Source organism: Lepidochelys kempii, chromosome 6, assembly GCF_965140285.1.
Source record: "Lepidochelys kempii isolate rLepKem1 chromosome 6, rLepKem1.hap1, whole genome shotgun sequence".
NCBI classification, from domain to species: domain Eukaryota; kingdom Metazoa; phylum Chordata; order Testudines; family Cheloniidae; genus Lepidochelys; species Lepidochelys kempii.
In genome coordinates this window covers 10,579,019-10,591,150 of record NC_136385.1, presented here as the reverse complement: position 1 = coordinate 10,591,150, position 12,132 = coordinate 10,579,019, and the positions used below count along the sequence as shown (strand labels likewise).

The 12,132-nt window shown below is 51.6% G+C and overlaps 1 protein-coding gene across 2 annotated transcripts; it reads right to left on the bottom strand.

Annotated features, from left to right (window-relative positions):
* Positions 1 to 2,009: 2,009 nt before the first annotated feature.
* Positions 2,010 to 10,637, bottom strand: LOC140913665 (uncharacterized). Of its 2 annotated transcripts, XM_073350440.2 has the most exons (5): positions 10,488 to 10,637; positions 8,865 to 8,991; positions 7,915 to 8,028; positions 5,177 to 5,266; positions 2,010 to 4,562 (listed from the first exon to the last, which is right to left on the bottom strand). In XM_073350440.2, exons 1-5 carry the CDS (start codon positions 10,620 to 10,622, stop codon positions 3,271 to 3,273), a joined length of 1,758 nt encoding a protein of 585 aa, XP_073206541.1. In that variant the 5' UTR covers positions 10,623 to 10,637; the 3' UTR covers positions 2,010 to 3,270. The 2 variants fall into 2 exon arrangements, with proteins under 2 accessions (XP_073206541.1, XP_073206542.1); XM_073350441.2 differs by having other exon boundaries at positions 2,010 to 4,559; positions 8,865 to 10,571.
* Between the last annotated feature and the right edge of the window lie 1,495 nt (positions 10,638 to 12,132).

Below are 12,132 nucleotides of genomic sequence, written 5' to 3'. Positions count from 1 at the left end.
ATTGATATTCATAATATCCTCAAGTGTCCCCCACATTCCATGCAGCGTCACACCCCACACACAAAATTGATGCGGAAAGGGGTGTTCCTAAACACTGCTGAATGCATCACACGAATTTTCCATTCTTGGTCCTATATTATTACACTTCTGGTTTACATCACAAGCATTAGTGTAAAAAAGAATTAGTTTATCAAAATCATGTCTGACTAAATCAGGCTCTTTATATACAGCTACCTTCACTTTCTGAAAGTCTTCTCATCCGATGTTACTTTAATATAGACATTAATGCTCTCAAGGATGTAATTACCTTGGCATTTAGCCATGACAGCAATGTGGTAGTGTGCCTCAGTTTCCCTTTCTGTATCGCAGACTAGATTTGTAAAGGTTTCTCTGCTGTGCCAAACTTTACAATTACTTACAGGTACCAGTTGTAACATTTCACTATTCTACAGCTCTCTAGCATACAGCGTGTTTTTAGGTATTATCCCCAATATGTTTACAGGCTTTTTATCAAAGTCATACACATTGTACCATTTTACCAGGGTTGACGTCAAAATCAAATACATTAGAAGGCTAAACCTTAACAGTAGCACCAAATCTGTTACAAGTCAGTGTTTATAAGTATCTTGGTCATGGCATGCCTCTTGTCTCACTGAATCCCTTGCCTGGCCAGGTGTGTCCTCAGTGCTACCAGCTATGGGCAAATCTTCCCTGTCCCTTGTTAGCCAGGTAGATTGTATCAATTCAGACACCAGCTTCCAAATTCTCATCTGCTACGGATTTCAAGGCTGGACACTCATTCTTCCCCTCAGCAGGACTGGGTCCTCCCCCCCCCCACCCCCTTTCTCCTAGAAGGGTGAAAACTGAACCTCCCTGCTCACAGGGATCCTTTTGCTGGCTAGGTGTGTTCACCAACTGCAGCCCCTCTGTGCTATCAACACCTACACAGACACCCTCCTGCATGCTTGCTTCTGGATCCACCACCGCCAGCTTAGAGACTGGACTCTGCTTTAAAGATACCAAACAAATCCAAAGTGTCTCCGGGTGAGAGTTTGCCTGCTCTCCCCTGCATCCTTGTGGGCTCAGTCATAAGGCTGTTCTGCTCTGAAAAACCAGTAACCCAATCTTTCCTCAGACCCCGAGGCACAGGCTGCTTACTCAAAGAATCAGCATGGGGAACATGCTGGCCAAGCCCAGCCACTTGGCTACAGGGCTGTTCAATTTCTCTAACAATTCCCCGGCCCCAGCCTCCAATCTGAAACCTCCTCTAGGCTATCCACTCTGGATCTTTCTAAAGCAAAGTCAGTGGATGTAGACACCTCAGAAAGACGCTGGCAGTTAGGAACTGAAACCAGTCTCCCAAACAAACTGTTGCTTTCTCTATATAGTGATTCACCCTCAGTGAACGCACGCAAATCACTTTTACACCCATCAGTGGCAGCAAACTGTTTGGGAAAACTACCATGAGGAACCTTCTCCCTAGGAGCTTCTCTAAGCAACAACCCTGCTTTTTTCTGCTCTACAGAAGCGTTGCGCTGTGGAGCCACAACAAACTCCTTCTGAGTTTCACTTACACCCAGAATCATCCCTGGAAGATTAAGAGGATTTTCACATAACCCCCTTTCCGGCAAACGGCTACATTCCATGGTGAAAGCCGGGTTGGAGGCACCCTCCCTCTGCAGCTTTCCTCACTGGCAGTATGCAGGTTACCACACACAAGCTTAGGAACGCTTCCTTTTTGGGTTTCAGTTAAGTCCAGAACCGCCTCTGGGAAAACTGAAATATCCTCAACCATCACAGGCTGTTACACCTAGATGATATCCTGGTGCTTGCTAAAACATCTGAACAGGACCTGAAACATTTTGGTGTGTGAGAGAACACACAGATACTGAGGTCATAGCGAGAGGCAGGCAGAGAAAGAGGCAGAAAAGCCAAGCAGGAGGCTGTAAGTACAGCGTGGCCTTGGAAAAGGCTAGACAGAGCTTTTGGGTCTAGTGTTGGCTGAAGAGTCTCGGGGGCTGGACGCTAAGAAACGGCTCCTTTTGTTCTTGGGTCCTTCTGCGTTCAGAGACACAGGACTTGGTACATTCTTTATAAATAAATGAAGCTGCATCAAAGAAATACCAACTGTCCCCAATTTCTGCTTCTAAATGGAACATCCCCAGAGCCCAAAATTTTGACTAGCTGCTCAGGTCGAAAAGGGGCGATGTCCTCTTAAATCACTGGACAGACTGACACACTCCCCCACAATAGGGGTTGTTCAATCTCACCCAACCGTCCCCCTATGCAGAATGTTCCTTGCGGCCAGCGGGTGTTCACAGACTCCTGCCCCCTTGCAATGAGAGCTCCCTCTGTGTCTGAAGGGGATGGTAAGATGTGCCAGTCAGAGCCAGGGCCACAGAGGCCCGCTGGGCTGGGGAAACAGGGAGACACTGGCCAGGGCTGCTGCTGAGTGCTTTGGGGACTGGTTTCTCTGTGTATCTGCAAGTCACTCTCTTTTCTGAAACACCACTCTCCTGATTGCCCGCTCCCACACAGGATCCCAGATCTGTCCCTCCCATGCTACCCCTGACCATTTCATACCAGCCCTGTGACTCCAAGGGATGTTTGCAGAGAACACTTACAACTAGCAGAAACCACGAGTCTCAGCCCCAAAAGGTGCCGAGAGACAACGCACCCCTACTCCTTGCTGCTGGGGATCAGGGCTGCGCCCTACAGACATCTCAGTGTTTGTAACATTAAGTGCCCCTTCCTCCTCCAGAAACTGAGACTCAAATTCTTCAGAAAAAGAGCCATTAGAACAGGAAACAGCTCCCTGACCCCTGTAACAATCCCTCATCCCTCCCCTTCCATGTGATCAGTGCAGTGAGGGGCACGGATGGGGCACCGCAGCCTTTTGGTTACTCAGGAGGAGGAAACTCCTCTTCAGTCTCTGCCAGAAGTGTTGCCCATTTTTCACTGTCCATAATAAAATAATCCCTTCCAGCTGAGAGACGCTGAGTGAATGGCCTGGCAGAAACCAGGGCCTCCAAAGTGCAGCCCTGACTCCTGTCGTCTCCTCTGTCCAGCTGCAGCCCATAACGTTCACGGGGATGTTTAGGTGGCTGCTTGGTTCACACTCCCATCCTGGGGGCTACACAAACCATTCTAATAAAACTCTCATCTAGACCCTGGTTAACGGGGAGGTGGGAGGAAGGGTCTCCCTTCTGTGCACTGGCTGTGGGGGAGAAGGGCGAGGTGAGAGCGGGCAGAGGTTCCCCCCCATCAAACTCAAGGGTCAGGAGTCCCCGCCCCATGGGTTCGCTGGTGTTTAGCAAGAGACAACGAGTGAGCAAAGCGCTTCTCACACTGCGTGCAGGGATAGGGTCGCTCTCCCGTGTGGATTCTCAGGTGGGTGGTGAGGCCAGACAACTGGGTGAATCTTTTCCCGCACTCAGTGCAACAATGGGGTCTCTCCCCAGTGTGGATCCTCTGGTGGCTAGTGAGATGATGCAGACGGACAAAGCCTTTCCCACAGTCAGCGCAGCGATGGAGTTTCTCCCCCGTGTGGACTCGCTGGTGTCTAGTGAGATTTTCCAGACAACTGAATGTTTTCCCGCACTCGGCGCAGTGATGAGGGGTCCCCCCACGGTGGACTCTCTGGTGTCTCCGGAGACTTTGAAGGAGACTGAAACTTTTCCCACACTCAGCGCAGCGATGGGGTCGCTCCCCAGTGTGTGTTGTCTGGTGTCTAATGAGATGTTCTTGTAGGTTGAATCTTTTCCCACACTCGTGGCACAGGAAGGGTCTCTCTCCACTGTGGATTCTCAGGTGTCTAGTAAGACTTGATGTAAGTTTGAAGCCTTTCCCACACTGGGTACAGCGATGGGGCCGCTTTTCTGAGTGGATTCTCTGGTGTCTGTTAAGGGTAGACGAATACATAAAGCACTTCCCGCACTCAGCGCAGGCATAGGGTCTCTCTCCTGAGTGGATTCTCTTGTGCATGGTAAGAGCTGATATTTGGAAGAATCTTTTCCCACACTCAGCACAGCAATAGGGTCTCTCGCCGGTGTGGATTCTCTGGTGAGCAATGAGATGGGATGCCCGGTTGAATATTTTCCCACACTCAGAACAGGGATGGGCTCTCTCCTTTCTGTGGATTTTCCCATGTGCTTTGAATGCCTTTTTTCTCCTGAAGCTCTCCCCACACTCACTACATTGATAGAGATTCTGTCTCCTATGAACCGTCCAGTGATGGCTTATCAGGTCTCTCTGCACCTTGAATTCTTCCCTGCACACACGGCAGGTATATAGGCTCTTTCTGGGCTCAGATTGACCCTCTGCAGGAGGCTTTAGATGTGGCCTGGGTCTCCTCTGATGGCTTTTTGGGGTTGCTGGCTCCTTCCTGGCCAGGTTCTTCCTCAGCCTTTGTGACCTGCCCTGCCTCTTCTGGTGCCTTCCTCGCTCAGATTTCTTGGAATGGTTCTTCCCTGATGTCCCTGGGAAAGGCCTGGGTGGCTTCAGGTTGCCAGGCCCTTCCTCAGGAGTCTGCCCCTCAGCTCTGCTCTGGTTCCTCGCCCCTGCTTGGTGGGGAAGAGAATCCAGATGTTATTTTCCGTGCTGCTGACAAGGGGAAACCACTAATATTCCTAGCAGGGGGATGAGCCTGAGCCTGAGTCAGCCCCATGCCCCTCCCCTCCCCTCAGAGCAGGGCTAGCCCTCGACACTTGAGTGCAGGAGGCCAAACTCCCAGGAGCCCCAGTGCTGGGGAAGGAGGAGAAGGTCAATGTCCCACAGACCCTGCTAATAGTCCCCCAAGTCAATGAACATGAGAATCAGCCCCCATGATTCTCTCCCTACTCTGAGGCCCATCTCAGTGGGGAGAACAGCATCACCACACACCAGCACTGACAACCCTCTCCCGAGGGACACACACGGAACACTCACACTGTGATGGGATCCCAACGGCTCCGTGTTCTATGGAAAATGGGGGAGGGGGAGAGATTGGGGGAATCTGCGTAAGGGGAGAGATGGGGTTTCTAGGGGGATATCAGGGTGAGGAGCTGTAGCTCTTTTCATGTTTGGGCTTCAATCCCTATTGTAATGCTCTGGGAGGGGAGAGTTTCCAGCTGATGGACGATTCCTGAAATGAGCTCTCTGGCTCCCACTGGTGGAAAGGGCAGAGCTGGTTCCCTACCCGTTCCAGAGGAAGAGCTTTGTGTGAGGAAGAAGCCCAAGGAGCTTTCAATTGCCGACCAGTCCCAGGTCTCCTCTGCATCTGGAAAATCTGCACCAAGACAAAAAGTCTTTGGTTGCCAGCACATGGACCAAATGAATATCACTGAGAGAAGCCCTTTCCCCACCATCATAAATGATGCACAAGATGGGAGGTTATTTGGGGCTTGATTTTCAATTTGTATTGTGGTAGCACAACTGAGTTTGTGTCTGCATAGCACCAGGCGCTGCACAGAGAGATTGTCCTGATGTTGAAGAGTTTATACACTAAATACACAAAGGGAACCTGAGCCAAAGCAGTAACTTGCTGTTGTAATAATTGGGCCCATAAATTTACCCTAATTGGCCGTTTAATTGTAAAAACTGTGAGAAAGGTTATACAGTGTTACAATATCCTACAACAATAAATGTCGATGGGCAAAGGTGCAAAATATAAAAAAGAAGATGGAATTAGTCCAAACAGAAAAGGCCTATCATGCAATTCAAGGACAGTGTTAAAATGATGGCTGGTAAACAAGAGAAGTGTGGAACTGGAAATTAATGAACCAAAATGAATGTGTCAGAATTTAGGCCTAACTAGAGGAAAACTCAATGAAGGGCTGGGCTATTTTGCCCATTACTTCCTTTCTTGGTTTTTCAAAAGAAAACACTTGGGAGGGAAATAAAGGAGGGGAACTGAATGCAACCCTTGAAAGATGCAGCAACAGCAGGTGCGTGCCAACAACTGCTGCAGGGAGCGATATCATCATGTTGCCACCCTGAACTTCTTTTGGGACCCCAGATCTTCTTCACCCTTATCCTAAGAAATGTGCTAACAAGACTGGACCAGAGAGAGGGAGCTGGAGTATACAGCCACCATTACCAGTTCTGGCTAACTCCCCCAAATCACCTGGAATGTGAGACTTTGTCCCCTTCTCCCCCAAGCACCGTGAGTTCTTTTTGTTCCTCAGCTTATTTCTTCTCTTTCCTATTCTTCTCCCTTTGCTTTATATTAAACAAGAGTCTGGCTTAGCTGGACAAAACTGCCATAGTTTGCAACATTGCTGTAAGCCTGTGATCAAAGAGGCAGCCAAAAGCACTGCCCAGAACAGCCCAACGCTGGTACACGTTTGCCAGGTAGGCCTCCAATTAGCTGATCAGACCATGTGCTATGCCTGTGTTTCTCCAGCCAGGATTCAGCTCCAGCTCATTTCAGCTAACTGCTTCTCTCCTCCCCAAAAGAACAGTTATTACCATCTTTAATATCATCGAAAAGACTTTCAAACAGAGGCCTTTTGTCTAAAGACTCTCTCCAGCTAAAGGGCAAGGAAACAAGGGACACTGTCAAAATAAAAGTCACACCTAATACTTGACATTTCAGATGCCTTAACTCTTTTCCTTTCTTTTTCTGTATCATTAATAAAAGGTTAGAAAGAATGCGTCATGGTGTTTTCCATGATGCTAAACAGGCTACAGTCTCTGTATTCCAAACCCCAAAGCTTATTTAACCCTCTATAATACTGGCCATGACAGTGTCACATTAACGCCTTTGTCTCTCTGGGCCCATGTAGTCTATATGAATTAATACAACACTGTCCAAGGTCAGCCAGCAGCTCAGTGGCAGAGTGAGGAATAGAGTACAGGTCTCCTCACTCCCACAAGATGATGTTGCCTCCCAAGCAGTCCTGGGGAGTAATAAGGAAATCCCTTATTAATGTCAACTGAGAGCCCACAAAAGCGATGGAACGATGTTGGGTCTCTACAAAACTGGGCCTGATGTCGGAAGGGAGATTCCCAAGTGCTGCTCGGTCAATGATTCCGACAACCAGGGAGGGGTGACAAACACTCTGGTGGACAGGATTAGAATTCAAAATGATCTTTACAAGGTGGAGAATTGGTCCGAAATCAACAAGATGAAATTCAAGAAACAAGTACAAAAGTAGCTCGCTTAGGAAGAAAATATCAGATGCACAACTAGAAAATGGGGGATAACTGGCTTGGCAGCAGTACAGCAGAAAAGAACGTGGTGGTTATAGTGGATCATGAATTGAATGAGAGCCGACAATGTGATACCGTTGCAAAAAAGCCTAACTACATTAGACTAAAACACTAACATTCTGGGACAGAGGTGGGCAAACTGCAGCCCGTGGGACCGTCCTACCCGGCCCCTGAGCTCCCGGTTGGGGAGGCTAGCCCCCAGCCCCTCCCCCGCTGTCCCCTCCTGCAGGGCAGTGCGGGCAGCGTGGCTGTGAGCTCCTGCTGCTCTGAGCAGCATGGTAAGGGAGTGGGGGCGGGAGGGGTGTTGGATAAGGGGTTCGCAGGGGCAGTCACGGGACAGGGAGCGGTTAGATGGGGCAGGGCGGTCAGGGGACGGGAGGTTGGATAGGGGGTAGAGTCCTGGGGTGGGGGGGGTCCCAGAGGGGGCGGTTAGGAGAAAAGAAGCAAGGGGGGTTGGATGGATCAGGGATTCTGAGAGGGGCAGTCAGGGGGCAGGAAGTGGGAGGGGATGGATAGGGGGTGAGGGCCAGGCTGTTTGGGGAGGCACAGCCTTCCCTACCCAGCCCTCCATACAGTTTCACACCCCGATGTGGCCCTCGGACCAAAAAGTTTGCCCACCCCTGTTCTGGGATGTATTGTCAATTTGGCCAAAATGCAACAGGATTTCAGCTGCCTTCAAGCTACTCATTTGATCCCTGCACATCACTTTAACTCCTTCCTCACCTGGCCAGGTGCCACTCAGGATGTCCCCATCTCCATCTTCTGTGGGATACTGGACACACAGCTCTTCCCCTTGCTCTATGCTGGAGATCACCACTGGCTTGCGGGTTTGGATTCCTGCTTAGAGAAAAGCATCACCACCCCGTTAGATCTAAGCTAAGCACTTCTAGCCACGGAACTGCTGCACTTTCCGCAGCTCCATATGCAAGGTGCCAATTAGGCAATGAGCTAATCTACAGATCTGCATTTGTTTTCCATGGAAACATGAACTGCAGCTTATGGTCAATACTGCCTGCACATGGCAGTGGCGAGATATCTACACTGCAATTTTAGCCCCGCAGCCTGAGCCCCATGTCCTGAGTCAACTGACCCAGCTCAACCACAGCCGTGCCGTGGGTCTTTTATTCCAGCACAAATGAACCCAGTCTGTCTTTCACCTTAACTGTGGTGTTGGTGGCCTTTCATCCTGTAGCCTGCAGAACACACGGCCCTTTTCTGCTCGTGTGCTCTGTCTGGGGAACTTCAAGAGCCAGAATTCTCTTGCCTTGAACTGTGGAGCCCTAGTGACTATGGGTGGAAGTGCGTCCCCTTGAAGATATGCAGTGTAGTTGTAGCCATATCAGTTCAAAGATATTGGAGAGACCAGGTGGGTGAGGTAATATCTTTACTGGACCAACTTCTGTTGGTGAGAGAGAAGCTTTCCTTTCCCAGACCTGAAGAAGAGCTCTGGGTGGCTCAAAAGCTTCTTTCTCACACTCACCTTGTCTCCCCCTGAAAGGGCTGCTCTGCTCCATTAAACACACCTCTATCCATCCACACCCATGCACCCCTCCTTCCAACCCCATAGACACCTCTCCACCCAACCACTCACACCAATGCTCCACCTCAGTTACGGTGTCTCTGTGCAGCACCCAGTGCAGTGGGGCCCTGATCTCACAGACACAGCTCCTCACCTAACGAGACCAGAGTCTGGTAATTTTCCCACATGACGTGTCTGTAAAGTTGCCTTTGCTCCTCGCCCAGCAGGGCCCACTCCGCTGGGGAGAAATACAAGGCCACATCCTCAAACGTCAGCAACATCTGAAAGGACAAACAACCCAACTCAGCATGGCAAAGTTTACACACGGGTAGAGGAAGAGCTGTTGCAGGTGAGGCAGACGTACAGTGGTCCACGCAACTGGGAGGGCCCTGGAGGGTTTGAAAGTTCGTACACATGGGTGCAGGTTTGCCACAGTGTGAAAAAAGTAACGGACAGTCCTTTCCTCTGACTTTTTTTCTGTCTGTGACTCACCCCACAGCGAGCCCAGCCCCTGGCTGTGGGTGTTGTATTCTGGCACAAAGGATTACAGCACTGCTGAGGGTTAGTCCTCCTGACCCTCTGTCATGATGCAACAAGCAGGCCAAACTTCAGTGAGTGTTGCTGCAACCCAGAGCACCAGGACACAGCCCCACTTACATTTAGCCGGCACACCCGACCCTCTGTCACCAGGCTGGGGGGGCTGGGCAGACCAACCCTGAGTGGCACTGCGGCCCCTCCAGCCATGATGCAATGCCCAGAGCAGGGCACCGGGCCCAGCCCCTCAAGACCCTGCTGAAGCCACTGCTGCGGGGTGAGAGTGGGGCACTGGACTCAGCCGTACAGAACACAGGAGCTGCTGGAGCTGCACTGTGGGGTGAGCACAGGGTGGGTTCGCTCTCCAGTCGCTCCCCCCCGGGCTTGCCCTCTCTATGGGGCGGGAATGAGGGTTACAGTGTTGTAGCCTTGTCGGTCCCAGGATATTAGAGAGACAAGGTGGTGGAGGGAATATCTCTTGCTGGACCAACTTCTGTTGATGGAAGAGAGAAGTGCTTGAGCTACACAGAGCAGGGTCCCAAAGCCCAGGCTCCAGCAGGAGCCCAAATGTCTGCACTGCCATTAAACTGCCCCTAGGCTGAGCCCCATCAGCTGGCACAGCCCGGCTGCAGGTTTCAGTTGCCATCTGCACAGACCCTGGGAGCCCCAGCCAGAGAGCTGCAGCTCAAGCAGGAGCAGCCCAGGCTGGTAGCGCTGGAGGCCCCGGGCTGGATCCCCAGCACGCTGCCCGATGGGGCGCTCACAGAAGGAACCTTCCCCCCGCGGTACCCACGGACCCAGCGCAGCCTCCCCCGGCGCTCCCATCGCCGGTGTGTGCAGCGGCCCCGGCCCGGCGCCGAGCCCGGTGTCCCGAGCGGGCCGGGCCCAGCCCCCGTGGCACAGGCCAGGGGAACCGACCGAACGGAGCCGCCCCCCAGCCCCGGCCGGTGCCTGCTCTGCGGGGAGGGGTCAGAACCCGGCAGCCCCCGCAGCCCCGCCCCGGGGAAGGGTCCCGCCTGCCCCCGTCAGCGAGCGGGGGGGCTCGGTCGGGCTCTCGCTGGTTGGGGCGCGGACCCTGCCGGGCTCCGCTGCACAGACCGGCCCCCGGGGGGTGGCTCCGGTCCCAGGCGCGGTTCGGCTCCGGCACCAGCAGCCTCCTCCCCGGGCAGCGATTCGCAGCCTCCGCGGCCGCTTCCCTCCCTCCGCGGCCGCCTCTGGCGGCGCCTCCCCGGGCCCCGCTCACCGCCCCGCGCGCCGGGGCTGCAGCCTGCAGAGGGGGCTCGCTCCCGCACGCGCCGCTCGGGCCGGGCTCGGCCCCCGGGTCTCCGCGGCGGGCACGAGAAGGTCCCTCCCTTCGCCCGCCCCCTCGCGCAGTCATGCCTGGGCCTGTCTAGGCTGCGGAGGACCCCGAGCTCTGTGGGTTTAACCCTTAAGCATCTCGGTCGGGGAAGCGAGTTGCAGGGGGAGCCACTAGGGGAGACGGGGTGAAGCCGGTTCCCTGTGGGTTGGTGGCTCCCATCCCTTGTGCAAAGGCGGGTATCGCACCAATGTTACAGTGGGGGGCTGGGCGCCCTGTGTAGGGTGGAAACCACTTCAACCCGGGGGGGCTGCTGCATCTGCACCCCCAGCACCCTGAGTTCCAGCCCCCGGTGCAAAGACCATTTCTTGGTAATTCATCAGGGTGAGCGACGCCTTTTCAAACATTTCACCAGAATAAATATGGGTTGAGAGTCATGACACTGTCTATTAGCAAATTAATACATTATTTAATAATTATTCAAATCTGGATCTGGAATCAGAGTGGCTGTGAGTGATAAAATACGTTTTCTGGGCAGCCTAAGTGCCACTGTGGTGAGACAAGAATATGCCATTCCTGGAGCAATTATCTTGCAGCAGCTACATCTTCACTCTGTTCCGAACTATGAACTCAGTTTTGCTCATATTTGTCCTCATTTAGAAGACAGAAAATTCCAGATTCCACAGACCTTACACACCTTTTCTTATCTAATTATGCACACAACAGTTTAGCTGGCGGTAGACCATAGCACACAAGGAGCATAAAACCAAAGAAATATTTGCACTCACTGTACCTAGCACACACTTCATATTTGGCAAACCTTAACAGAGCATACATCTTGCGTCTCACAGATTCTGCATATACAATTGTCATAAATATAAAGGGAAGGGTAACCACCTTTCTGTAGACAGTGCTATAAAATCCCTCCTGGCCAGAGGCAAAGTCCTTTTACCTGTAAAGGGTTAAGAAGCTCAGGTAACCTGGCTGGCACCTGACCCAAAATGACTAATGAGGGGACAAGATACTTTCAGATCTGGAGGGGGGGGGGAAAGGCTTTTTTCTGTCTGTGTGATACCTTTGCCTGGAACAGATCAAGGATGCAAGCCCTCCAACTCCTCTAAAGTTAGTAAGTAATCTAGCTAGAAAATGTTAGGTTTTCTTTGTTTTGGCTTGTGAAATTCACTGTGCTGGAGGAAATGTGTATTCCTGTTTTTGTGTCTTTTTGTAACTTAAGGTTTTGCCTAGAGGGATTCTCTATGTTTTGAATCTGACTGCCTGTAAGATTATCTTCCATTCTGATCTTACAGAGTTGTTCTCTTATCTTTTGTTTTGTTTTGTTTTTGTTCTTCTTCTAATAAAGTTCTGTTTTTTAAGAATCTGATTGGGTTTTTTGGGTGTTAAAAATCCAAGGCTGGTCTATGCTCATCTTGTTTATTCTCAAGCCTCCCCAGGAAAGGGGGTGTAAGGGCTTGGGGGGATATTTTAGAGAAATAGGAACTCCAAGTGGTCCTTTCTCTGTTCTTTGTCTAAATCACTTGGTGGTGGCAGCATACTGTTCAAAGACAAGGTGAAGTTTGTGCCTTGGGAAAGT